The sequence below is a fragment of the Dermacentor andersoni genome, chromosome 11 (genome assembly GCF_023375885.2).
Source record: "Dermacentor andersoni chromosome 11, qqDerAnde1_hic_scaffold, whole genome shotgun sequence".
Taxonomy (NCBI): domain Eukaryota; kingdom Metazoa; phylum Arthropoda; class Arachnida; order Ixodida; family Ixodidae; genus Dermacentor; species Dermacentor andersoni.
The window spans coordinates 113228828-113253770 of record NC_092824.1 but is presented as its reverse complement, the minus strand read 5'-3'; the positions used below and the strand labels follow the sequence as shown (position 1 = coordinate 113253770).

The 24943-nt window shown below is 48.4% G+C and overlaps 1 protein-coding gene across 13 annotated transcripts in view; it reads right to left on the bottom strand.

The window, feature by feature from the left end:
- Positions 1–24943, bottom strand: part of LOC126539500 (uncharacterized) — a 184970-nt gene that overhangs the window by 45743 nt on the left and 114284 nt on the right. For 10 of the 13 annotated variants that reach the window (XR_008614270.2, XM_055075444.2, XM_055075435.2 and 7 more), the window contains 4 exons: positions 23720–23820; positions 20001–20036; positions 17572–17643; positions 15388–15414 (listed from right to left, as the gene is read on the bottom strand). Coding sequence is in view for 12 of the 13 variants with exons in the window: in XM_055075444.2 (XP_054931419.1) it covers positions 15388–15414; positions 17572–17643; positions 20001–20036; positions 23720–23820 (236 nt within the window). In the remaining variant the exon portion in view is untranslated. The remainder of the gene's footprint in view (positions 1–15387; positions 15415–17571; positions 17644–20000; positions 20037–23719; positions 23821–24943) is intronic. The other 3 variants (XM_050186363.3, XM_055075436.2, XM_050186364.3) reach the window with 3 other exon arrangements.

Sequence of the window (24943 nt, the reverse complement as noted above, 5' to 3'; positions counted from 1 at the left end):
CGAAAAATTGAGTTTCCATTGTTCATACTCGAGTAATTAATTAATTAATTATAGGATTTTCCCAACATTTTGATTTTTGCGCGTCCGAACGAAAACGGCTGCGGCACGATAAGACAGGCGCGGGAAAAAGCTGAGTTGGCTGTTCTAGGCAGAAAGTAAAAACAAAAGAAAATGGACTTGACACAAGAGTGTCAGGGAGTTACGATAATGAGGAGCCAGTTCCAAATCTGGTCAATGAACTCCGCACGTGGTACCCTAGGCTCGTAGTCCGATAACGTGAAGCGACAGCAAATCTCATTGTTTAGGTACCATTAGCTGTTGCTTCGCGTAATTTCGTAGAGAACAGAGCCGATAACCGACACGTTGGGGGTGGTATGGGTATAGCTGTATATTCTTGGTAGGTGCGATATTCTGCGACACCCTCTTCACATTCCGTCGCCCACTTGACGTTTCTGATTCACGTGTCTGCCTCTGTAGTTCTGATTGACTGGGCCGGTGTACGCGTCAGAAGGATACGGACCCCCTGAGCCAATCAGCAGCAGACGAAGCGGACATGTCCACTAGGTGGACACTTGCAGGATAGCCCCCACGATCTCGTTTCTGAACTAGTGGCAAGCACGAAGTCGCGGGATCGATTCCCGGCCACGGCGGCCGCACTTCGATGGGGGCGAAATGCGAAAACACCGGTGTACTTAGATTTAGGTGCACGTTAAAGAACCCCCGGTGGTCCAAGTTATTCCGGAGTTCCCCACTACAGCCTGCATCATAATCAAATCACTGTTTTGGCACGCAAAACCACATAATGTCTTAACTCGTTGATCTCGCTCTGTGTCAAAAAAAAAAAAAAAAAAGCTGAAGTATAGTAAGCAATAAGCAGGTGTGATGTGACAGCACAGTGGCGTTCCTGACGATTGTTAACGAGCGTTGTTTTTGGTTCCCCCTTCGCGCCTTATGTGCGAAATCGAGGAATAGTTCGGCACCACCGAACATCGAAAAATCACACGCACGGAGTGGGCCGACGGCAGATTTGCCGGACCTGAGAAAACGCAAGCTAAATCGCGCCGTGCACGCGGTGGAATGCAGTGCTTTCGTACGCCCGCTTGGCTGATTCGAGCTGTACCACGCGCAACGTTGCACGGTTGTTTAACGGGACAGAGTACGGACAGCGACAAGGGGACAAGACAGAGAGCGGCGACGTCTCGACAGGGCCAACCGGCCGCAGCCGGCGAGAGGAACGCACGAGAGACATGATGAACGATTTCGGCTTTCCATGACTCGCTCGTTGGCTCCGGGAGCGGTCACGTGATAGCAAGAACGAGCACTCGGCAAAACGAGCTGCGAGGAAAAGAAGCGTTAACCGCATGCACGCACGCACGCGCCCTAGAGACGCCACGGAAAGGCTCGTGTCGCGGTGTCGGGGAACAGGCGAGCATTCCGTCGGAGATGCGTCAGTGCGTGAGCTTCGAGCGACCAAACCCATAGAGGGATGAAAGTCGCGGCCAGACAAAGCGGTGGCTTTTGCATGCACGTGCCTCGGTCGTCGTCGTCGGATGTTGCACAGAATTTGACCGCGCGCTCGTGGCGGACGCGGAGTCCTCTTACGGGCGACGCGGAATTGGATCTGCGGGGTTTTAATCATGCGTTGCGGCGCGATGCGTCCGGTGACGTCACGCTAGACGCGAAAGGCCGGCAGGCAGACAGGCAGGGCTTCCTTTTTTGTCCACGGGCTCGCCGGCGCCTACGGCTCTGTGTTGCGTCGGCCGGCGAAACGGGTCGCCCTTCTAAATAAACAAATCGGTGTCGCTTGACTGGTTTAAGTGGCTCGCCAACGGCGCGTTGCGCAATGCTGTTCGGATGCGCCTTCGCGGATAGCGTTCGCATGCGCGCGGTAGGCCAATGCGAAACGCAACACCAGAACTGCGCTCAGAGCGCGTGATTGGCCTCGTTACTGCACTGAACTACAATTTATGTAAGCGGGATTTCTTAAGGCGAGAGCCACATAACAAATAGTCAAGAGTATAAGGTTCTGATCTGCGTACCGTTTCATACTGGCGCAAGGTTTCCGCGCATATGCAATCTCGGTTTAAACTCGCGCATCTTTGGTTTCAAAGCTATCTATGGTTCGAGGCATCTCTGGTTTCAAAGTCAGGAGAAACTTACCCAATAATGCAATTGGTAGGTCGTTGTTTTCTGGCCGCGACAATGTACGCGGCTGATGACAATAACCGTCACAGCAAACTGCATATATCGACCCCTACCCCGTCGTAACTCCTTTTCCGAACCATTTCCCCGCTTACGTCACTCTCTTATACCCGACTTTTCCAAGCTACGTGCAAATGCCTCGCCGAATACTTCTGCAGTGCTTCTGGCTCTGCGGCTTCGCAAACCGCAGGCGTTAAGACACGTCCCAGTGGAACGCATTGCGCGGTAAACGCGGCGGGCGTTGCATACGGCGCTCTATAGCCGGCCGATGCCTCGCCAGATACTGACGCACGCACCTCACGCGAGGCGCGGGTGCCCTGGGAGCGCCATACACCGCTATCCATTAGGTGCGACGGAAAGCCATTGAAGGTGCTCGCGTATATCGCAAGCCAATTGCACTGCCACGGCGAACAAACGGGCCGACCCGAACGCTCTCCAGCGAGTCCCAATGGCTTGCGAATCAGAGGCGAGCAAACAAAAGGCTTCCAAGTGAGAGGCCTGTGAAATGCCGCGTGGGCTCCGTTGTTGCAACACACGCTCCCCTTTTCGCCCTTCCATATGTGCAGCTCCTGCTCGCGTGCGCGATTCTGTTCATTTGCGGGAGTGCCTGCGAGTGCGCGTTTCTGTAGATATCTGCGCACGCTCTGGCGTATACATGCCTCGGAATTTTCAATAGCAACGATTCTCCACATTACTTTTTCCCCCCTTTAAGTTTGCTCGAGCGCACAAACATCATTTGTGGGATATATATGCACTTCATTATCGATGATTTGCCTTTCAATGGGGCGCACAAGCAGCAACAAACTCGTAACAGCAGAGGCTGGCAAGCAACAGACTGTTTTTGGACCAGTGACTTTTTCAGAGACTTTCCATCTGGTTCACCTCTTCCCTTTCCCTCTGAGTTGAGGAGCCGGAGTAGCCGGCTAAAGGACTCTCATATTATGAACTTTTTAGACGCTGACCACTTTTTTCATCCTTCACAGCACGGGTTCCGCAGGGGCCGTTCTTGCGAGACCCAGCTTGCACTATTTCTTCATGATGTTCATGCTAATCTTGACCGTAACATACATACAGACGCCATAATTTTGGATTACGCGAAAGCGTCTGACAATATCGCCCATCAACGCCTATTGCTAAAAACTTTCTCGTTCGCATTTGCATCCTGATATCCTAAAATGGCTTGAGCAATTTTTAACTAACCGCTCACAGTATGTCTCATTTAATAACCACGCTTGAAACATTACACTCGTCACATCAGGCGTGCCACAGGGGTCCGTCCTTGGCCCTCTTCTTTTCTTAATTTACATTAACGACTTACCCTTGCATGTGTCCTCACATATCCGTATGTTTGCCGATGACTGCGTTATTTACCGCGCAGTCAATACCATCACTGACTAAATAACTCTTCAGTCCGACCTTAACCGGGTACAAGAACGGTGTGATGTTTGGCTGATGACACTCAACTTTAATAAATGCAAACTTGTCTCGTTTACCCGTCGTAATCACCCTCTTCGTTTTTCTTATCGCATTGGCGAGGTCACCATGGAATCAGTGGAATCCTTCAAATACCTAGATATCACCTTGACTAATGATCTAACCTGGAATGCGCATGTTGCTAATGTTATTTCATCGGCTAACAAGACATTGGGATTTCTTAGACGTCACCTTCGCCTCGCTCCATTGCATGTAAAACTGTTAGCCTATATATCATTGGTAAGAACGCAACTCGAATACGCATCTGCCATCTGGGATCCGCATCAAGCATATCTCGCCAATGTCCTTGAGGCAGTTCAATATCGCGCCACCAGGGCCGCTATCTTGTACTCTTTCGAAAAGCCGACGTTCGATTTCGCCTCACGCGATTGTACTAGATTGGCCTAGGCCGCAATATCGGCGGTGCCTGGACAATCGCGCGAAGCGAAATCGAACGTCGGTTTTTCTACCGTGTACAAGATAGCGGCCCAGGTATATTCATTCCACATACTCTTACAACGTCAGCATATCATCTTTAAAAAAAGAATCTTCCTTATCGCTTCTATCCCTTCGTCGCCGCATCGCCACCCTTTCCCTCTTCCACAGGTTCTACTATTCGACGCTCAATCGACCACCGTACATTGTTCCCCCAACGCGCCGGTCACGACGCATTGGCCATCCCCAGCTGCAGGTAGCACAACCACATTCACGCACAAATGCATTTTCAGCCTCATTTTTCTACCGAACATCTAAAGACTGGAATGGCCTTCCTCGTCAAATTGCTGCCATCACTTGCTCTTCACAATTTGTTCAAGAGAATTGAATGCATTATAACACTTGTTTGTATATGCTGTATTCCCACCCCTTATCTAATACCCCTACTACGGGGTCCTTAAGGAAATGAAATGAGACTATAATCTCAGGACGACCTCGTTTGCGTTTCCTCCTAATAAATCGTCCTCCCTCATTATGGCCGATTTCGCCTGCTTCAGAGCTTGATATGCTTTCTCGATGCGAGTACCCATTACTATCATTTTACTATCAGAAAACGTCCAGCGATATGGTCGGAAAACGACGATCAAAACACCATTCACGTCTTTTAGGAGAACCAAATGTCCGTTCGCATTCGGCCGTTGGCGTCTGGAATTGACACGAGCCATTGGCGTCTGGAATTGACACGATCCCCCAGCACTATCACTGTAATTCTGTGGTACCTCAGGCACGAACACAGAAAAGTACACGGGAGGTTATGCTTATGCTGTTGCAAGAGGGCGGCAGAGGTACCACAGCAACGCCTTCCTTTAATGTTTTTGAAGTTGCGCCTTCATTCTTTTAATACATTTAAAGAGACACTAAAGAGAAAAAAGAATAACTTGAGCTGTTTAGTAAAGTACCCTTCTGCAAAAAAAAAAGAAGTAAGAAAAAGCTTATACCGCGAGGGAAGTCTTGTTAAGCAAGGACAGACATCAAGAACGGGATACGGGTCGCGCCGCCGCCTTGAAGTTCCTGCGCCAGCTCACCGTGACGTCACAGGCTTCTGCCAGCGTCTGCCCGGGCCAATAAATATGCATTTTATTGCTGAAGATGGGCTGCACTGTGTTCTGAAACAGTCAGTTTCAGGAACTCCCACTAAACCACAACGTTCGAAGTGCTAAAATATACTTCGAAATCCGTGACGTCACAGTGACATGCAGGCGCTCAGGTCTTGGCGCGAAATTAAGAAAAGAAGAACTTTGACGGTCTTTTTATTTGATAGTGAACCTACTGCTGCAAAATCAACAGAGATGAAGTTCTAAAAGATTATTTTATCAATTTAAACTGATCAAATCTTTGTTCTCAGTGTCCCATCAAAAAAAAAAAAATTCTTTTTCTGCAAACAGAATTTATTATTTCTACAGATTGGCTCGATTAACATCCTCAACAACGTAAAAGGGGTACCAAATTCGTGAACTTTGGGGAAAATTCGTGAGACCTGGCTGGTGAATGCGCAAGCACGTGCGTGCGTGCGCAGCCTTCTCTCTCCCCTTGCGCACTGGCTGAGTCAAGGACGCCGTCGGAAAGGGCGAGGCGCCGAGACGCGGCAGTTCTCTTTCTTTACGGGTCAGTCACGCCTAAAAGAGGTCGCGGGTCGCTGTCATTATGCGCGCGCAAAGAGCGCCGTGTGCGAGAGAGTCTTGCCAGGGTCGCCGCCGCCATCTTGGCCGAGGTCGCGACACGCGGGGTTACGGAGGAAGGGGCGCGGTGGGACGACGCCGTGCGGACTGCCGAGGCAGCGGATCTAGACGCATGACTCACGGCCGCGACGCCCGGTGGTGCGCTAACGCCCAAGGTAACCACCACCCCACGAGAAGGGACGAGAGTCACCGCCCGTGCCTGCAACCGGTAGCTAACGTTCACTTTTAGCGGATGTTTTGCTCCGAGCCGGTTTACCGTACAGACGCAAGGCGCGGGAACACGTGACGACGCCCCTTTTCGCTGCGCCATCCTGCATCTCGTCACGTGTTTGCCACAGTCTCAAAGTTGATGTGCCAAGCTGCCGCGCCAGCTTGTACTTTCATTCGTCCGTGCCAAAGGCGACATCGTAATGGAATCACCCGCCCTGCTTTATCGACAACCCGGATCAGACTGCGTTCAATAGCTGCATCCGTTACAATGTGCCACAAAAGGAATGAGCCCGGTTCGCTGCACTACACTGGGTGAGGGGTAACGAGGAGATAAAAAGGAGGACTCGGATAGTGCCGACCTCTTTGAAGCCGACCGGTATGACTGGACCCCTTTGAGCTATTGTTGACTACTCCAGTTCGACTGCGTTCCACACTTTTATAAACCCCATATGCACCATAACTCTCAAACCCAATAATGCCACGTGAAGCCACGAGGTCACGCATAAGAACACGTACGTGTTCAAATGGGAACACCACGTGATCATGTATGATTGCACACGGGGCTATGGAGACAAAGCTCACATAAGATGAGCGATTGGATGGCCTAGTTCTATCTCCAACCGTCGGCCTAATTACGAGTCGTTCAGTTGGAGCTCACTACTATACTGTTGCTGTCCTAGTGGCCCGGTATATAACGGTAACGCGTATTACGTTGAGCAGCTAACCCTGACTCCAGACTCCTTGAGAACGAGAGAAAACCCGGTCCAGTGAATCCGGCTCACCATAGCTGGCGTCACGAAACAGTTAACGTGGGATTAAGTCGGACACTCAACCAGAACGGAACACGTAGAAACTAACTATCAGAAGGAACGAACGGCGTCTAGTCGCACACAGAGCAACGCGAAAGTTTGAAAGAAAGAAAGAATGAAGAAAAGAAAGAAAGAAAGGCGGAGATGATCTAAGCGCTGGCAACGACTCACCCAAAAGGGGAGCGTGAAATCAGCACTTCGCTCCTTACGCTACTTGTATAGGCACAAAACAAGAAATAAAGAAATAAGGACTCGAACAGAAAAGTGACGAGACGTTCGCACGTCTGCGTGCTTCAAGAAAAAAAAAAAATAGAAAATGCCCGCAACACACGTTTGAAGACCTCGCGGGGAAAAAAAAAGTGAGACAATACGAGAGCACTTGGGAGTAGCCAGAACCTTAGGAAGAAAAAAAAAACACTTCATCTACATGAAATACAAAAACTTACGAAAACCGTCCTGACGTCGCAGTGCTTTTATGACAAAGCCCTTGGGAAACGCAGCAGAAACCGTAGAGAATGACAGGAAGAGGAGGAAGAAGACGAAGAAGTGTAGAAATTACGGCGTGCCTTAGTGACGAGTAAAAACAGAAAAACGAAAACGCATTTCGGGAGCCAAGGCACAGCCCTCAGAGAGCGTCAGAGCCCGCCTTGACTGGCAATCATGCGACCAGCGTGCAATTGGGATGGCTTAGAAAAAAAGGAAAAAAGAAAAAGAAAATTTTCTTTTTCGATCTGTATTTCTTTTCTTTGCGTGTGTGTGTGTGTGTGTGTGTGTGTAATTTAGCGTCAGTTTCAGTTGAATTTAATTTCTCCTTGCGTTGCAAATCCACCTCGCGGGTATGTGCCATGTGTTCTTTAAGGACCCAGCATCAAAATCCGTGAGGCAGCAACAGTAACTCAGGCTGAGGCACACGCTACAGCAATTAAAAAAAAAAAAACGGCGTTAAGGCGGGGAGTTTTCGCGTCAGCTCATGGGCATGCCCGTGAATCTATCGTATGCTGCTGTAGAGAGAACACACACACACACACACACACACACGCACACGCACGCACACACGCACACGCACGCACACACACACACACACACAAACACACACACACACACACACACACACACACACAGAGAGAGAGAGGGAGAGAAAAGAACACACGAGCGTAGGTAGCTCTTCCGCTGTCGATGTGCAGACATCGACGTTCGTGCTTCTTAAGGAAAAAATCACGAGCATCAAACGTCACTGCAAGATGCACGCGCAATTTTCCATCTGTAACATCTTTGGTGTACTCGAGGTATTGCTTCAACTGCGCTAAAACATTCGAGAGACGTATTACGGGGATCTGGTTCTTCATCGTTCCAACACAATCACGTCTGAGGCGACGGCTCCTTCGCAGACGAATTCGGCGAGTTCGGGCCAGAAGCAGGAAATTCGCTGCTGATCGATCAGTTTGGTATGCATCCGATATTGCCTTTGGCCGTATTTTCCGCCGTATTTCGCGACAGATGCGATCGGACAGCATCTCGGGTATTGCAGCATGAAATGTTCTGTCTATAGCTGGTTACCGACTGCGCGTTGTAGGTCGTAGCTTCACTTGAGGCGGCGATCAAATGAAAGATCCTTGAATGCGGTGCGGTGGTTTTACTTTTATAACATCTGCCGCTATAACGGGCAGGTCAACTACCGCGTAAGCTTTGGCCAGCGATACACGTGAGCGAGACGCCATGTTAGTTTAGTACTGACGTCAGTGTTCCTCGACATGCATGGCCATTAATGCGACCGTCTTCGCACCATGCACTTAACTATTCTGCGCCAGAAAGTTAATGCAGGCGTGAAACACCGAACACATTTTTTTCCCTGCTCGCCAACTCTGCGTAAGCTGCACGCTCCTAGCTGTAGGTATACGCAGTCAGAAGGCTTCGGCGTTGGCAGCAGAACGTGCCTGCATGAAGTAATTGATCAATCAAAGTGCGGCACTAGGTTGATCTTCGCAACAATGACCACCCTCTGCAAGCCTCACAGCTTCGGTAACGTTGCACTGCTTTGTAGCTACACGAAGAATAAGAAAGAAATATGTATATAGCGCAGAGAGGAAAGAGATGAAAAGAAAGAAAAAAAGAAATGAGGGTCAAGTTCATCTTGCCTTGTTCCCTGTCGGCGGCACGTCTTTCACACGTTCCAGCAGCCGGGTGCAACACTCTCCCCCTCTTTCCCGCGCATGCACGCTTCTTGCCCGCTTTCGGCACATTCCGTCTGCCGCTTTGATTTTTCTTGTTTTCTTGCCACTTTCCTGGTGCGAATCACTTTTTCTTTGTTATTTGCTTTCACATTTCCTCTCGTTTCTTTTCATTTCCTTATTTTTTATTTTTCTTCGGCATCTGCCGCCTGCCTCCATCCTCGGAAAGATGGCGTTCTTCGCTCGACGACGGACGTGTTACCGTGGAGTTGCTCCACTTTGGACGGGGGGCGCGTAGCACGTATCGGGTCCAGCGAGCGGGTACGTACGCCGTCTCGCTTGTTACGTAGCCTGCCTCAGACAAGCACCCCCTCCCCGTGTACTGTTTCGTGGCAAAAATAAAACGAAAACCAAAATAATTCCGGGGATCATGGCAGTAGTCGCGGAAAGGAAGGAGGAGACCGGTCCCTGTAGGTTCTTGGTCCCTGGTCGTGGCCAGACAAACAAAGGCATGCTGTCGCAGCACTTCGTGATGGATAGTGACCTTATGCAGTCTCCTTGAGTAACGATAAATCGCAAATGTGCTTAGTATCCGACTTCGTGCATCTTTACGTGAACTTGCGCTAATTTTTTTTTTTTTTTTCACAGGCTTCATTCCTCGGCGTGTGCACGATTCTTGTCTGTTTTCTTTTTCATGACACGACTGTACACATAAAGATTGTTCTATACAGTAACGCACGGGGTGACTGGACCTCCGAATGCTGACGATACAACGCGCTTTGACTACGCATATGCATAGCAGGCTGTGTCTGAGTTAAGCGAGGTTCTATTGCTTCGCTATTTTTCCTTTCTGCCTTTATTATTTCGCCTGTTTGTTAATTTCTACATTCCTTAGTCACTGGAGTTCATTATTAACGAGTGGGATGGCCGGCCCTTCGATGGGCTATTCTCGCGGAACTTGGTCATTTAATAAACAAACAATAACAACAACGACCGGTCTTCGGCGAACGTTTCATATTAAAGGGGATTAAGCCTGATTTAGAGCGGCCGTTAAAATTTAATTCGAACAATCAAGACACACCGAGACTAAGCTGTTTAATTCTAACACACGCAAGCTGTACGGACCAAACATCGAAGGCCTTGGGACGAAGATACATTAAGGTAACCGTTTCGAGGCGTCCCAACAAGAAATCCGCAGCACCATTCCGGAAAGAGGGAAAAAGTGCCCAAGACGTGCGCGGATTGCGTATTATGGGATCTGCTGACGTCAGCAGCCCAAATAAAGCAAGCAGCCGGAATGCATTTAGCAACACCGAGTGCCACTATGAATGAAGGCGTCAAAACACTGACAACAGTGTTGTATATAAAGAACGTCCCCCCACCCGGCAATCCACCTCGACTAAATGACGACGACGACGAAACGTGGAGGGCCAACACAGGGTGCCACCTTTCGACAAAGACGAGAAGCGAAAGCAACGACACAGCAGTGCCGCTATGTGCCGCCGCCAGCGCGATCGCCAGACTACCGCGCCATCTGTACGGTGCGTCGAGAATCGAAGTGTCATCGTTACAGTAAGCGCCCGCTTCTTGTTAGCGGACTTGGCACACGCTGTTTAACCGCTGTTGGATCTTTCTGGACAAAGGTTCATCCCACCGCTGCCACCAGTTGTTGGATCTGGATCGAGGACACTCCCAATTGCTGTCCCCCAGATATTGCGACCTTGCCGTTGGGTGCGGGAGTTGGCCGAGGTTGAGGAGGACGTCGGAATGAAAATTGGAGTTTTATTTACATTATTTACAGTGAGAGTGCAAAGAAATTAACAGTCATACAGTCATTACGGGCCGGCAGCAACTCGGACGCTGCGGCCCATGGCAAGAAGCTCGAAAGAGATGAATGAAGGAATGCTCCCCTGCTGGTCCCGGTCTGTGTCTTTTAAGCCCTTCGGTCTCGAAGTCACATCACGTTCGGCCAATCGGCGAGCCCGCTCTGGTGACGCCATTTTCGCCAATCGGCGAGCCCGCTCAGGTGACGCCATTTTTGGCCAATGGTAGGCGCCCGTGCGATTGTGTCACACCCGGCACCGAGGGTCGCTATTTGGGCCCCAATTGTCCGAGTGCTTACTTCTCTCTGCGGTATTGCCTTGCTGACTTGCAAGCGCCGTCACAATAGGCGGAAGGGGGCGACGTTTCAGTGCTACAAAGCAGCTTTGCTCGGGGCCTGCGTCACCTGGAACCGTGCCAGGCTACCGCTACACTTTCGGGAAGAGTCAAGCAGTGAATAGCTCCACCTGCGGCGCACGAGGTGGGGGACGCCAACTCGTTTGCACGTGCCGCGCCTCGGGAACGGGGTAGATGTGCTTCTGCCCTCCTTAATTAGCTGTGGCGCGATTCGATGTGATCTGGTGAACTCGAAGGAGGCTCAGGAAAAGGTCCCGTATCTAACACCGCGTTCTGGCATGCAGCGTCTTCGCCATATGGGGTCAGTCTCTTGCGCTAGCGCAAGGAACTAAAATACGACGAGAGATGGGAATAACGAACTGCGCATAAGTGCGATATAGCGCACCAAAACTCTTTTTCAGAGGGTCACGCAGTTCATACGTCCTGAAAAAGCGCAGCAACGCATGGCAACGCGTTCATCGCCTTCCATGCTGAGGACGGTCTGAGCCAGTGTATACCGGTATTCTCCTCTGACTACCGCGGTCGACAGTTCTTTACAGACGCACTGTAGCAACGGTACTCACGAAGATGCGAAATCGTCACCTCGCCACCAGTGTTGTCGCATGCAGACACAGTATCGCGATTAAAGCCAAATCACGAGATCAAACCGATAAATGAGAAACGAGCACGATCAAGCTGTCTGGAGTTAATTACTCTAACTTACTAGGGATTTAATAAGTTGGCATCGCCGTCACTGCTCCGCACTTGGGAACCGAAACTTCTGTTTCGTGTTCTTTGTTGTAACGCCCAGACATGTGTTCATTTTTCGTAAACGTTGCGAGCACCGCCTCCTGCGGCGATGTCCTCACTCACATTTAAGGGCAATCAACGTTACACGTGCTATTTGCTGCTTTCTCGTTATACTGCAAATTACTACGGTGAAAAGTACAACAGCATAGGCGCACACTTATTCATAATGTCTTACCAGACAGCTTCTTGTTAGGCATGAAAAATGACTCGGGGATGGCAGACTGGCTGCCGATCCGTCAAATGTCGGTCAATTAACTCGTCACCCTGGACAAGCTAAAGAACATCGCCTAAAGGAGCTCGTTACATGCGTTACAAGGTCATTACACTCCACAGTTAGATTTTTTAAACTGCCTTTCTTTGTTCTACTGGTTAGAACACGTGCTCGTTTAGACTCAACGTTTAGCTTAAATGCGACAGCTTTTAAAACTTCGTCTGTCCTGTGAACGACTCGTTATCTGCAAAGAGGTTGAGGCACTGCATACGTTTGCAATTCCTAACGGGGTATCTATTTTTCCATACTATTCACTTCTGATGAAAACCGAAAACGAATTGAATCGCCACAGTGCACGGCGTCCGGTTTCACCCAATGTTGTGCGTGTACGGGCAGTCTTTGTCAAAACTTTCTATGCCAGTGTCCGCGTGGCTGGGCCTCCCGTTGGGTTCATGTCCCTGCCTCCCTGTTCACAGTTCCAACGAATAACCGATACATATAGCAGGACGAAATGCTGCGTGAGTTGGTACTACAGTACAAACGATCTGGCATTGTGAAACACAAAAGGGACGCATAAATAAGCGATGACGCGTACAATCGCTACTGCCGTCGCTTCCTACCGCGGTGTCGCGCTGTAAGACCTCACGTAACGGTACAGTGTCCCCCCTTTTCCCGAGCTGCGGGCAGCCGAACGCGCTATAGAATCCCCGCCCAGCGATACGGACTCAAAACCTTCGACAAAGACTAAGTTTGCATGCCCTGGCGAGCAACTGCGAGCAGGACACAGACACGGGGGTTTCGGATCACCCGAATTTCAAGTAGGCGATGATTTGCGTCTCTTGCCCGCAGTCGTTTCGGATGCAGGTCGAGCGAGATAGAACACGCGCTGGCGCGCCGGCGGAATCGGATGCCTCACAAAAAAACACTCGCCCGCGGGACTGGGCTATCGCTCCAAGCGTCGTCGCCCAACGGGACGTCCGCTGCGACCAGGCGGAGGAAGTCGACGGGGCGTCGCCCGCTGCCGGTTCGCGACCCCGTTTTCTTTTTGTTCTTTTTTACCGAAGGGCAGATACAGGGATCCTCTTGCTCAAGAACTATGTAAGCAAGACACTTGAGAAGAAGCATCGATGGCGGAAAAAGGAAACGAATGAACAAAGACAGGTGTCAGTTCCTTCCGGTCGTGCTTCCGGTCACGGGTGCGACGTCGACCTCCGATCCCTTGTGCTGCGTGGTGGAAGAGCGGACCTGCTAATATTCCGTAAAATGGTGTTGATTGGTGAGACATGCACACTTCTGCTGCCACAACCATAGCGTGCTGTCTGCCGTGTGTCCCAGCTCAAGACAAAAAATAAAATCACGTTGCCAGATATGTTTTTAAAATCGCATCTCGCACCATATTTTTTAAATCCTTTTTTTTTCTTAGAACAGCTTGACGAACGTCAGCTGGGACACCCTATAGAAGCATGGACGAAACCGTGGCGGCTTGTCGTCATCACCATTCGTGTCCCATCTATCGGTAGACTGCCCATCGAAGAGCGTCTTTTGTGTGTGCCAACTGGACAATGATGGACAGGATGGGCGTTAACTTTCGGCGCACGTTTCTCCGTGCACCAGCGCAGGCAGGCACTATACATCATGACAGGATAACCATTCACGAGGCAACTCTGGCATTCGTGGCACCATCCGTGGGCCAACAGTCGCACTATAGGATCTAGACCTTGGAGCCACAACTACAGGAAGGGGCGTAGTAGCATGCATGGCCGCCTGATGAAAGGTAGTAGCTGCCTGTTCCAGAGTTGACTATTTCGGTTGCGGCGGGCACGTGAGCAATTTAACCATCGGCGCTTTACATTCCCATTGCGTCTCCCTCCAGAGGAAAGAGTGAAGACTGTTGCTCAACGCCAGCTTATTCAGCGAGACATGGCCGATGGCTGCCTCGTTGACTATCAGACACCTGGCAATAGGCATTGCTACGTCAGTAGCATTACAGCTTAAGTCCGCATAAGCAGGTCTTCGATTCCAAGTTTTTCGAGCTTCCAGCTAGTGGATAAAAATAAGTGGTCTCTAGTCCGTGCATCGAGAGCCATCGAATTCGTATATCACCACAGATAACCGGATCACATGGGATAAGTGACTCACATTTTAATGGCAGTGCTCTCGTACAACTTGTCACTAAGCTAGGTTTCTTGAGTGAAGGGCTGGTTGCTACTGGGCCAGAGAAGTGAGATGATAAATCGGTTCCTGGTTTCATGCGCACGCGACGTGGGTCACTTATTACAACTCAGCTGCCTCGACTGAAGTTTCCTTTGTTCACGCATGGCACGTCAATGTCGCGCCAAATGGAGCACGGGAATCGATTCTGTGCTTCTGCGTGTCAGTGACAGCTCTCATTAAACGTGATCTTTTTCAACGATCGTTTTGTCTCGGTATCATTTCTTCCATGGTCTACTCGCGTGCTGAAGCCTAAGCGCGTCGATGACGCGAAAGCAGAAACAAAAATAACGAATAATGCAACCTTTGTATGCCGCCGAGGCAACTAGCGATACGGTATGATTGATATTTCGTATAGTTAATACAGAAATGACAATGATCGATAAGACGGTTTCGAGCTACCAACTCGTAAGGCAGCGGGTCCAATTACAAAACACGCACGATAAAGAGAACAACCACACGAAACAATATCGCACTCGAAATAGATATGAAGGTGCGCCTTCTAAAGATTTTCAAAGGATTTTCCGTTCGTTAAGCACAACTTTGAACGCTGGCACCCAGCAACGTGTTCAATATAGTACAACTTAATGCATGATACACCTGCTACCATCCTTGAAAGCCCGCTTGAAGCTATTGCCAAATGACGTCGCATCTTTGAGAAGATTCGTGAAAAAAAAATTGTGTCTGAGGTTCAAGCACCAATTCCGTAACTACCGTAGTTTCGTATAGCAATCATCGTCACCACCGGTATCTATGACGTCAGAGAACGTGCGTTACAACACGTTGCGTACGAATAACTATTGACATGTTCGACGTCTGCTGTTTCTGCCGAACGCTCGGCGCACCTGCGTTCATTTGTCCCGGCACGACAGCCTCGGCCGCGACGCTATGCCGAACAGATGACGAAAGGTTCGTGCGACAAAGTGTTGTTGAGAAAGCAGGCGGTGACATACAAAACTTACCTTCAGGAGGACTTTCCTCGTGAGCAGCTTGTAACAGAACAGTGAACCAACAGTTCAAGCAAACATCCAAGTATAGAGCGCGTACGAAGCATTTCATTTGTTTCATCGTCTGTGATTTTCGTTCCTTTTCTTTTTTTTTAATCGATACCTGTTCTAGCATGATGCATCCAGTGGGCCTTCGTGAAGCTCTTTTGGCAAGCGCAGCTATCAACACAGATAAATTTACACTAAAGATGGCTCTCCCGCATTGCTGATTCCCCAAAATATGGCGGTTCACGCATTCCTATTACGCCGATTGACACGACGGCAGTGCATCGTTCTTGCTCTTGCGCTTTCCCACTGCTCATCCTATTTAACGCACGAAAGCAAAAACAGTACCGCAGCTGCCTTGGAATTACAATTTAACAACGTAGGTGCCGCCACATTTTGGGCAATTGTGCATTGCGGGAAAATCAGTTTGGCATTCTGCTAAAGCGTCTATTGCATTCCGCACTCCGAGCACTCTGCGACTGGCGAGTTTAGAAATATAAGCCCCATTATAGAAGCTGTCTATGACGGGATTTCATATGTTATTTTATGATCAAAGATTACGGCTTATGTTTTTTTTTATTTCCTTTTAATGCGTTTGTGTAAAAACAATAAAGTAGAAGCCTGATGAAAGTTAACAAATAAGGTATATCTGCTATATCAGTGATATGGAACGAAAAGAAGCAGGTAGCCCGAAAAGAAGAAAGAATGTTTTCAGCTCGTAAAAAAAATTGGTTAAATGACCGTCCAGTGCCGCTAATGAGGTTTCATTAGCTTTACCGTTGCTTGGGCACTTAATAAGAGTATTCGAGACTTCTTGAACCATTAAAATGCAGTAAAACATTTCGCAACGATCGGTGATATAGCAATCAGCTTTAAAAGCTCACATAAACCTAGAGATTACCTAAAATGTCCCTATCAGTTTTGCGTAGAGTCATACTAGTTCACTGCGCGCCGGCACGGGACGGGAATGAAGCAACTGACAATAGTGGTCACATCAAGAATTGGCCATCAAGCCTTGGACTGACTCAAAATGACCAATAGTAGCGATCACTAGCAACAACGTCAAAATATTTTCACCGTAGCACGCACTCGCAGGAGTGATGGCTTCAGCCACGACTCGTATCACACTGTATTACGATATCCTGTTATTTCAAATGGAAGCACTGCCCCGACCACGGAGACGGTATACAGGAGCGTCGACGCGCCCGGTGATAATAAGGCCGTCCAACCGATGTCCTCGCAATTCAAGCTTCGTAAAGCAAGCCAGCTTTCAAACTGAGCACTCCCTCTGGCAACAGCCGCGCTAAGCCGACAACTGCCAGCTCTCACTGCAGCTGCATCTCGCAAGTCTACACACTCGGACGACACACGCACAGTCAACCGCAAAATTTTGCTGACCATGGGATCTAAGACTACGCTGAACTTCTAAGCAGTTTTAGACCGAAGCCGGTAAAACCGTACAGGATTAGTGTTGTTCGCGCATACTGTAGCGAAATCTGTAAATCCGAATACCAGTCTGATTTCCGAGGTAGCTTATGTATTCAGTTCTCGCTCGGATGCTGTGGTCTGCAAACTCGCGCGTTTGGCTGTGCGTTTCACGCAATCGCTGTCTGGGTTCGCCATGTCGGTATGGTCCAACTGGTCAACGCGCAACCGTTCGTTCTCGCACTCTAATCATTTTACAATATTTTTTCTTCTGTTGTAGCTAGTGCTGTCCCGTCAGTTTACGGCGCTCAGTGCTAACAATAAGCGGGGAAACACAGGCGCGAAGCGGAGAGCAGACGAGCGGTATATAGGGGAGCACCGTCGAAAGCCAGGCTCCACCGCGACATTAGGTGGACGCGGCAAAATGGATTGCGAAATATAAGCGAGCCGCGGCGCTCCTGTCCATACACCTCCGTGACTCCAGATATACCTAAAACGCGCACCAACGCGGTGGTACACGCCGTGTACCCTACCCTTAGCCCGTCAGTGTGTAGGTCTACAGCTCGCAGGGACACGTGCCGCGGAACCACCAAGGCCGCGACAGTGGCGAAGGTGAAGAAGTCTTAACGACGGTCGAGTGCCGGGAAAGGAAACGACAAACAAACGAAACAAAGACGGATGTCGCGGGCACGCGCGGTATTATATCGAGAAGGCGGGCACACCACTCACATCTGACGACATCCGGGGGAAGCTCCTCGGGTATGTTCTCGCGGATTATCATTTCGTGACGACGCTGGCGACCTGTGTGGAAAGAGAAGAGAAAATTGTATGAGGAAACGGTGTCACGACGCAGACGGGCAACGTGCAACTCGCCAAAAATCACTTATGTGCGCCCGAGCCGGCTGTTCGACATCATTATTTCTAATGCTCAATGACCTTATCGCCCGCCACCATAACAGCGAGGTGGACAAGAAAACTTCACAAGATGTATACCTGCCGTTGAAGCGTACTGTATGGCAGCACCCGCTCTGTAGTTGCGAAAAACAACCCGCGAAATGCACCACCGCTTGCAGACGGCTGAAAAAGCTGTATACAATCTCAAGGTCACGTGAGAAGACCGTTCCGTTCAAATCTAAACTGAATCTTCGCGGCTGGCCAGTCGCCTGACCCGGCGCTATCGTCCGCTGCGGCGACAGTTCATTGTCTACGATGTGCAGACGACGAGGGAGATTAACGCAACTGCGAGGGTTGAACGGTGGACCCGCTGCAGATTTGCGCGTGGATAAGATTGGGAGTTTACGCGGAGACAACAAGTATAGCGTTTGAAAGAGCTCTAGTGTAGCCGAAAGGGGCGGATGTAATCGCTCACGGACATAAGATTTCATGCTAAAATGGTGAGAGGGAAATTAGGCACTGAAATTTCTCAGTCGCAACGGAAGTAACGAGTAGCGCCCGCGCGATCTATACAAAGGAGAAAAACCTAATTAAAAAAATTAATAAATTGCGAGGTGTAGCGTCCCGAAAGGGCGCCGTAGGTTGTGAGGGAGGCCGCGTAGTGGGGGAGGGGATGTAATTAATTACGACCACCTCAGGTTCTCTAACATGCACCTAAATTGAAGTACAAGAGCGCTTTTGCATTCTGTCCTCATAACGGCGACATCGTACTCAGCAGCCAAACGCTATACCCACTGCGCCAACGCGGCGTTGTACGTAAAATACGGGAGCGTCTATTCTTCCGGCTGCCGGGGGAATTTATGAAACGAATTTATGAAATTATGAAACGGGGGAATTTATGAAACGTGTGACGCTAAACCTAGACGACATTTGGACAACAGTCACCACTAAATAAATTATGATTTTGCGCCGGCGTTCATTTGCTGTCCAATACACGCATACTTAAAAGCGCTTGCGAAAGAAAAAAAGAAAGGAGAATTGGTTTCAAACGATTCGTTTTCTATAGACAGGGTGGTTGAAACGGTTACATATAGTAGCATTTAAATAACAGACACAAACGTCAGCCGCACTACGACTTGGTGATGACAGACTAGTTTCAAGAGCGTTAGTAGGAGTAGACACATATGAATAATGACAAATTCGGCAAATCGCCGGGGTGCACATCCTGGGGCGACGACGATTGGAACAAACGGCGCATCAGGTCATCCCGGTGGGATTTGCCGAATTCGCCACAAGTTCAGCCAAATCCATGTAGTGCTCAGTTAACAGGTTGGCTTAAACGCCATAGTTGCAGTACACGCTGGTGCCAGTTATCCCTGCACAATAACACGAGTACAAATCTCTAGGGTTTCGGCAACAAGCATAACAGTCACTTTTAGCTATATGGCAGCTAGAAAAGCCCTCAATTTTGTTGCAATATGGCAGCAAGTGTTCAAATCAAGGCTAATCCCAACGTCCACCCGGGCATATCAGTAGCTTTCTTTAGCATCCGGTGGCATTAGACTCATTAACGTGTCGATAACTTAATCGGAAAGCTAATCAACTAAGTGCCTAGCCCTGAACGCGAGTGAGAAAAGCGATTAGAAACATCGGCACCACCATTTCCATACCTTTCTTTTACAGCTTTCGTTGCTCGAACGCTAATTAGTTTGTTACAAGTCGTAATTGGACGACAGAGCACATGTTCATTCTCGGGTATCAGCCAGTCAACATGATTTTTTCGTGTAAGCAGACACAAAGGTACGCCAAATGCAGACATGTGTCGTGCATGTTAACCCTGCAATGCCCAATCACAGTTTTGCATCAAGGAAAATCGGAAATATTTTATCATCTTTATTTCTGGCCATTAACAGTACATTTGTGTAAAAGAAAAACAACGTTTTTCGAGTTAGAGCTTAATTAGTATATAGTAAGAATTTAATTGGCAATTGGTTTCTTGATCTATTCACCAGCTGAAACTTCATTCCAGCATATCGAAAACGCAACTATATGGACATTACGCGTTTCCCGTGCATAAATCAGCACTATGGGGCAACAAACTCAACGTACCGTATGGGACACGTCGGGCATTACAGTGTTAAGAAACACACAAAGGCACAGCTAGTGTTAAAAACAAAACAAAGAGAGCTCATGCAAAATACATGCACGCGTGTCACATGCACACGCGGCCAGAAACCAAACGTGCGTAAAGGGGGCCCTCCTACCTTCTTGGGAATCGTCCTCTTCGGGCGTGGCCAGCACTTGAAGGACATCAAGGACAAGTGTTAGTGCACGGTAAATGGCAACACAAGCGCATGCTAAAGCGAATCGCACTTCTAAGGGCAACGTTATCGCGCCCGGAATGGCGGCCGGTAACACATTCTCCAAGAAATCTTGTAGGTCTGCCCAGACTAGCGAACGAGCGTTAGCAGCGATTCAGAAAGCTCTGCAGGCGCCAGGAGCGCAGGCAAAAATTACGCGCAAGGCGTGGTTCTCGGTTCAAGCTGCCACCAACGTGGAGCGCCTCATAACAGGGCAACAATTTAGAACAGCCACGACAAGTCGTAAAACAGAAATAATAGAATATGTCTCCCATGGAGACATCCTTTACTTCTTTCTTTTTATTTTGTAGGCGTAAATAGCTGAATGGTGGATAGGAATAGCTGTGAGCCCTGATTACACTGCTATCCGTGTTTTCTGGCCAGATTCATTACGCGCACTGAGAGCAAAGGGATTGCATTCGAAAGATATGCCCGTAATGCTCTTACTATGCTACACTGTTTACTCTGTTTGCAAGTGATAAGTGTAGATGGACATGCGTACATGTTTGGCAGTCTTGGATACGGCGTTGTTAAAGCTGTCACAGTTCCTGCTGCATCACTTCTGCACACGCGTGTGTCCATATCCTGATTCCTCATCCTGAATGGCGCCTCAAAGCATAGCCACGAGTAACTGCAATCGCAGCGCAATATTCAGCGGAGAGCTGTGCTTCCCGAGACTGGCGGAACGCGATTACGACTGGCTGTGATTTCGCACGAAACAAAAACACACCTGTTGAGCCTTGAATTGAATTGAATTCTGGGGTTTCACGTGCCGAAACCCCTATTTGAGTATGATGCACGCCATAGTGTTTTAACGTAATTTTGACGAGACCACCAGGGGATCTTTAGCGTGGCCCCAGTACACGGGACACAGGCGCTTTTCTTTTTTCCATTTCGCCCCCCCCCCCCCGCCCCCAAACGCAACGCGACCGTTCGCAGAACGGAGCTTTGCGAATTACAGGCGCGCCCTTATGTTCTGTTTTTTTGCGCTGATGAGTTTGAGTCGTATTTGTAGCTCTAGCACGATAACATAGCGAAGCGTAGGAAGCCCGCTTCTAGGGAAAAAGAAAAGAACTGTTGATGCTGTGCTCTTGAGATACATAAACGGCAAATCTGCTGTTGCATAGTCTCTTCTCACATCGATGACTGCGTACTAGAGACGATTTATTGTTGTTTCCGATGAGATTTGTCTATCAGGCTTAACAGAATACGCCATTGTTGCCATGGAAACGCTTCGATTCCTGTCTACGCGATGGCGCTTAGCGCAAGCTATGCGGTGGAGATGCCAAACGCTATACTAAAAGCCAATCCGTGGACACAGTTGTAGCGGGCCGTAGCCGTTCTGCGCGCGAGCATGAAAGCAGCTGAAACGCTATGCTAAAACTCCACTTTAGGGAGAATAAAAGGAAGCCTCGAAACGGAAGTCTCCTTTGGCTCTTGGTGACTCGGCTGATAATAATAATGATATAAGAACGCGTATAAAAATTCTTGAAGAGGCTAGCAAAGCGGCCGCCTTTCCGCGTTCGATAAGAATTTTCAGTGTTGCGAAGACCTATTACTGTAACGCTGACCTGCTGCCGCCTGCTAGCCACCCCGGCTAGCAGACGACGTGGCAGAGACTGTGTATACGCCGCGGAAGAACGCATCGCCAAACGCGAACGCTCATTCACCTCAACTGCTGACGCGACCTGTTGCTCTCAGAACACTGAACCCTTAAGGCAGCACATTATAGGTCAGCATCCACAAAGGGCAACGTCGAGCAGCTAGGAAATACAAAACGAACCGCGAAGTTTTGCTCAGAGCGCACGAACTATCACAGCAACTTTTTTTTTCTTCCGAAGTTCCTTTGAACAGTTGTTCAGCCCCCATTGCTTCAAGCTCGTCGACATGCCGGCGAGAGCCTTTTACGGAGACGTCATTGATGATTGTAACTACGATCATGTGCGGCTGCGTTGATCTACGCCAGCCCCGAGTAACAGGTTTTGAGACCTTCCATAGCACTGTTTCGCCCTTAGATAGCATATGACCATGAAAGAATGGCAGATTTTTAATTAAACCCATATCAAATTGCGAGATTATAGCAAAGGTGCATGCTTTCTGCTTTTTTTTTTTACTGCAGAGTACTTGACGCTCGTAATCACTGGATACTTCAACTGTGGGTAATTATGCAAAAAACAAAAACAAGAAAACACCAGGCCATTCCGTAGGTAGTAACACATGCCACAGTTGGTGAAGAGAGTTTATCGCTATTCGCTAAGCCAGATACCAATACAAAAGGCGTGCTTCCACACAGTCTATGCAAACCTCCAGTGCAGACTAGTAGGATTTTGGAGATTGAATCACCGCTGTCCTGCGCTTTGCATTCTTTCACACATCTATGCTCAGCCGTAGAAGCATTGCACAAAGCGAAGATAGCTACCACTAAAAAAAGAAAGAAAAAAGAGAGATAGAAAAAAAAAGGAGCCTTACGGCCCTGAATATCACTTGTACAGCAGCTGCTATCTGAAAGAGCAGCGCGAATCTCAACGCGACCGTTCCACACAGCAAGCGATGCTGTAGGTCGACAGGGGTATTAAAAGTGGGATACCAGGAAACGAAAAGGGCGCGTCCGAGCTGGATCTATTAAGCGTTCGAAATGGCTTCTGCGCAGCCGTCGCTGACGGACACATAAGAATTTGACATTTCCTGTTTTCCGGTAACTATGAAGAGCATTCAGAGCCTCTGAACTGCACAATTTAACGATAATTTCGTCCTTGCTGCAATGTAAACATCATAACTCTGCCTTTTGCAACGCCCATCGCTGTAAGTACACTTCCTTCGCAAGTGAGTCATGAAGCAGGGAGTTCTAGCACCGACTTTATGCATGCAGCGAGCATTAGGGAATCAACCCCTCTGTTGGGTCTGTTCTCAATATTGCCTTTGCAGGCGATATACTTCTGCCATAACAGATGCGTGGAACTCCAAAATGTGATTTAAATTGAGCTCAGTTGCATAATTACTTTTTAAATATATGATCATCTTTGACACTGCGTCAAACGTCTTCGTCAATGCCGAGACTTTAGCGCCACGAATCAAGCAGTCTTCATTTTACCTTATAGGCTTCAACTTTACTGGCCAGTTATGCTTTTTCCCGTGCCGATGAAACATAGGAATAATATCGAAAGTCAGCCAGAAGAATGCCTTGTAACGAACTCCGAGCGTTAGCACTGCAATACTTGTAGCAGAAAGAAAAATAAACAGCACCGAGTACGTGGTTTACACAGATGCGCTATATTAATTAATTAATTAATTAATTGTACCCTTACAGTCAAAAGACATTACAGAGGGGAGTGCTTACATAAAAAAAAGTTACGATTTCGTGCAACTAAGCAAACCAATATAAACGCGTCCGACTGTTCATTAGCGGCTATTTCAGTGATTACATATAACAAAGTAACATAGTAGTTTCAGTAAAACAAGTGAAATTCACGACAAAATCGTCGCTCCGCTCAGTTTCGTTGATTAAGCATGCAAGCTAATGGCTGCGTGCAACGTTATTAAATTACGACACACAAACACACACACGGTTACCGTTTGGCGACACATTCTGGCCAAACAAAGGGGACGGTGGTAAGATTGCTTACGTGGTCCGGTGTCGTTGTCGAAGCGAGCCTTCGGTTGGAACAGCTGCTTGAAGTGGATCTTGCAGTAGATCTCCGCCTCATGGGACATGTATCCGTCCACACTGCAGGCGGAGAAGGCACGCGCAGAACAGCTCCGCATTAAATATATATACGTTTGTCACTTGCGGAAACGTGACAGGACGAAATGTGCTTTCCAGGTCGCCAGAGATATTCTCGCATGTGTTGCTTCTTCCCTTGCTGGCCTTTTCTTCATGGCCTTTGTTCTTTGTTAAATAAACGAATAGACAAAATCCACTTAACTGTTATCTTTTTTTTCTTCTTTTTTTTAGAAGCGAAAATTTTGCTTGATCGCTGTAGGCACACTATCACACATTGCTTTCTTATCCGTACAAGCTTGTGTGTTCAATCATTGAAGCTTACTCTCAAGTATGTTTTATACACCGTACCACTCTCCGCATCTTTTTTTCTTGTGGTCGTAAAAAGCTGCATATAATTGTGTTACTGTTTCGAAGTCTCGTTCTTGTATATTGATGTTTCTTGTATAGATCTCAAGAGGAAGCTTTAAAAAAATTAAATTGTGGGGCTTTACGTGCCAAAAGCACTTTCTGATTATGAGGCACGCCGTAGTGGAGGACTCCGGAAATTTGGACCACCTGGGGTTCTTTAACGTGCACCTAAATCTAAGTACACGGGTGTTTTCGCATTTCGCCCCCATCGAAATGCGGCCGCCGTGGCCGGGATTCGATCCCGCGACCTCGACCTCGTGCTCAGCAGCCTAACACCATAGCCACTGAGCAACCACGGCGGGTGAGGAAGCTTTAGCTCGGGCCCAACTCCGACGCGGCCTATTCAAATACATGTAGAACGCAAAAACGTTTTTCTGAGATAACCGCTGGACCGATTTTAATGAAATTTGTTGTATTTGAGAGAGAAAGACAAATTATAGTGACTGCTGCAAGCGGAATTTCGATTTACGGCCGGAATATTGTTGAAAAGATTTTCAAAAATTCATACGTTTGAAAAATATAGAACCGCGAAGTTTACAAATTCATAGCTTTGCATCAAGAACATATATTGCGGTTCTGTAAATGGCATCCATTAGATCATTGAAAGCGGACAAACTCCATACGTCATTTTGCATCTTAGGTGAATTTGTTACGTTGTGTACGAGGGTTCTGCAAAAGCTGTATTTCCATATTACAAATTTTTTCAAATTCATGTGTG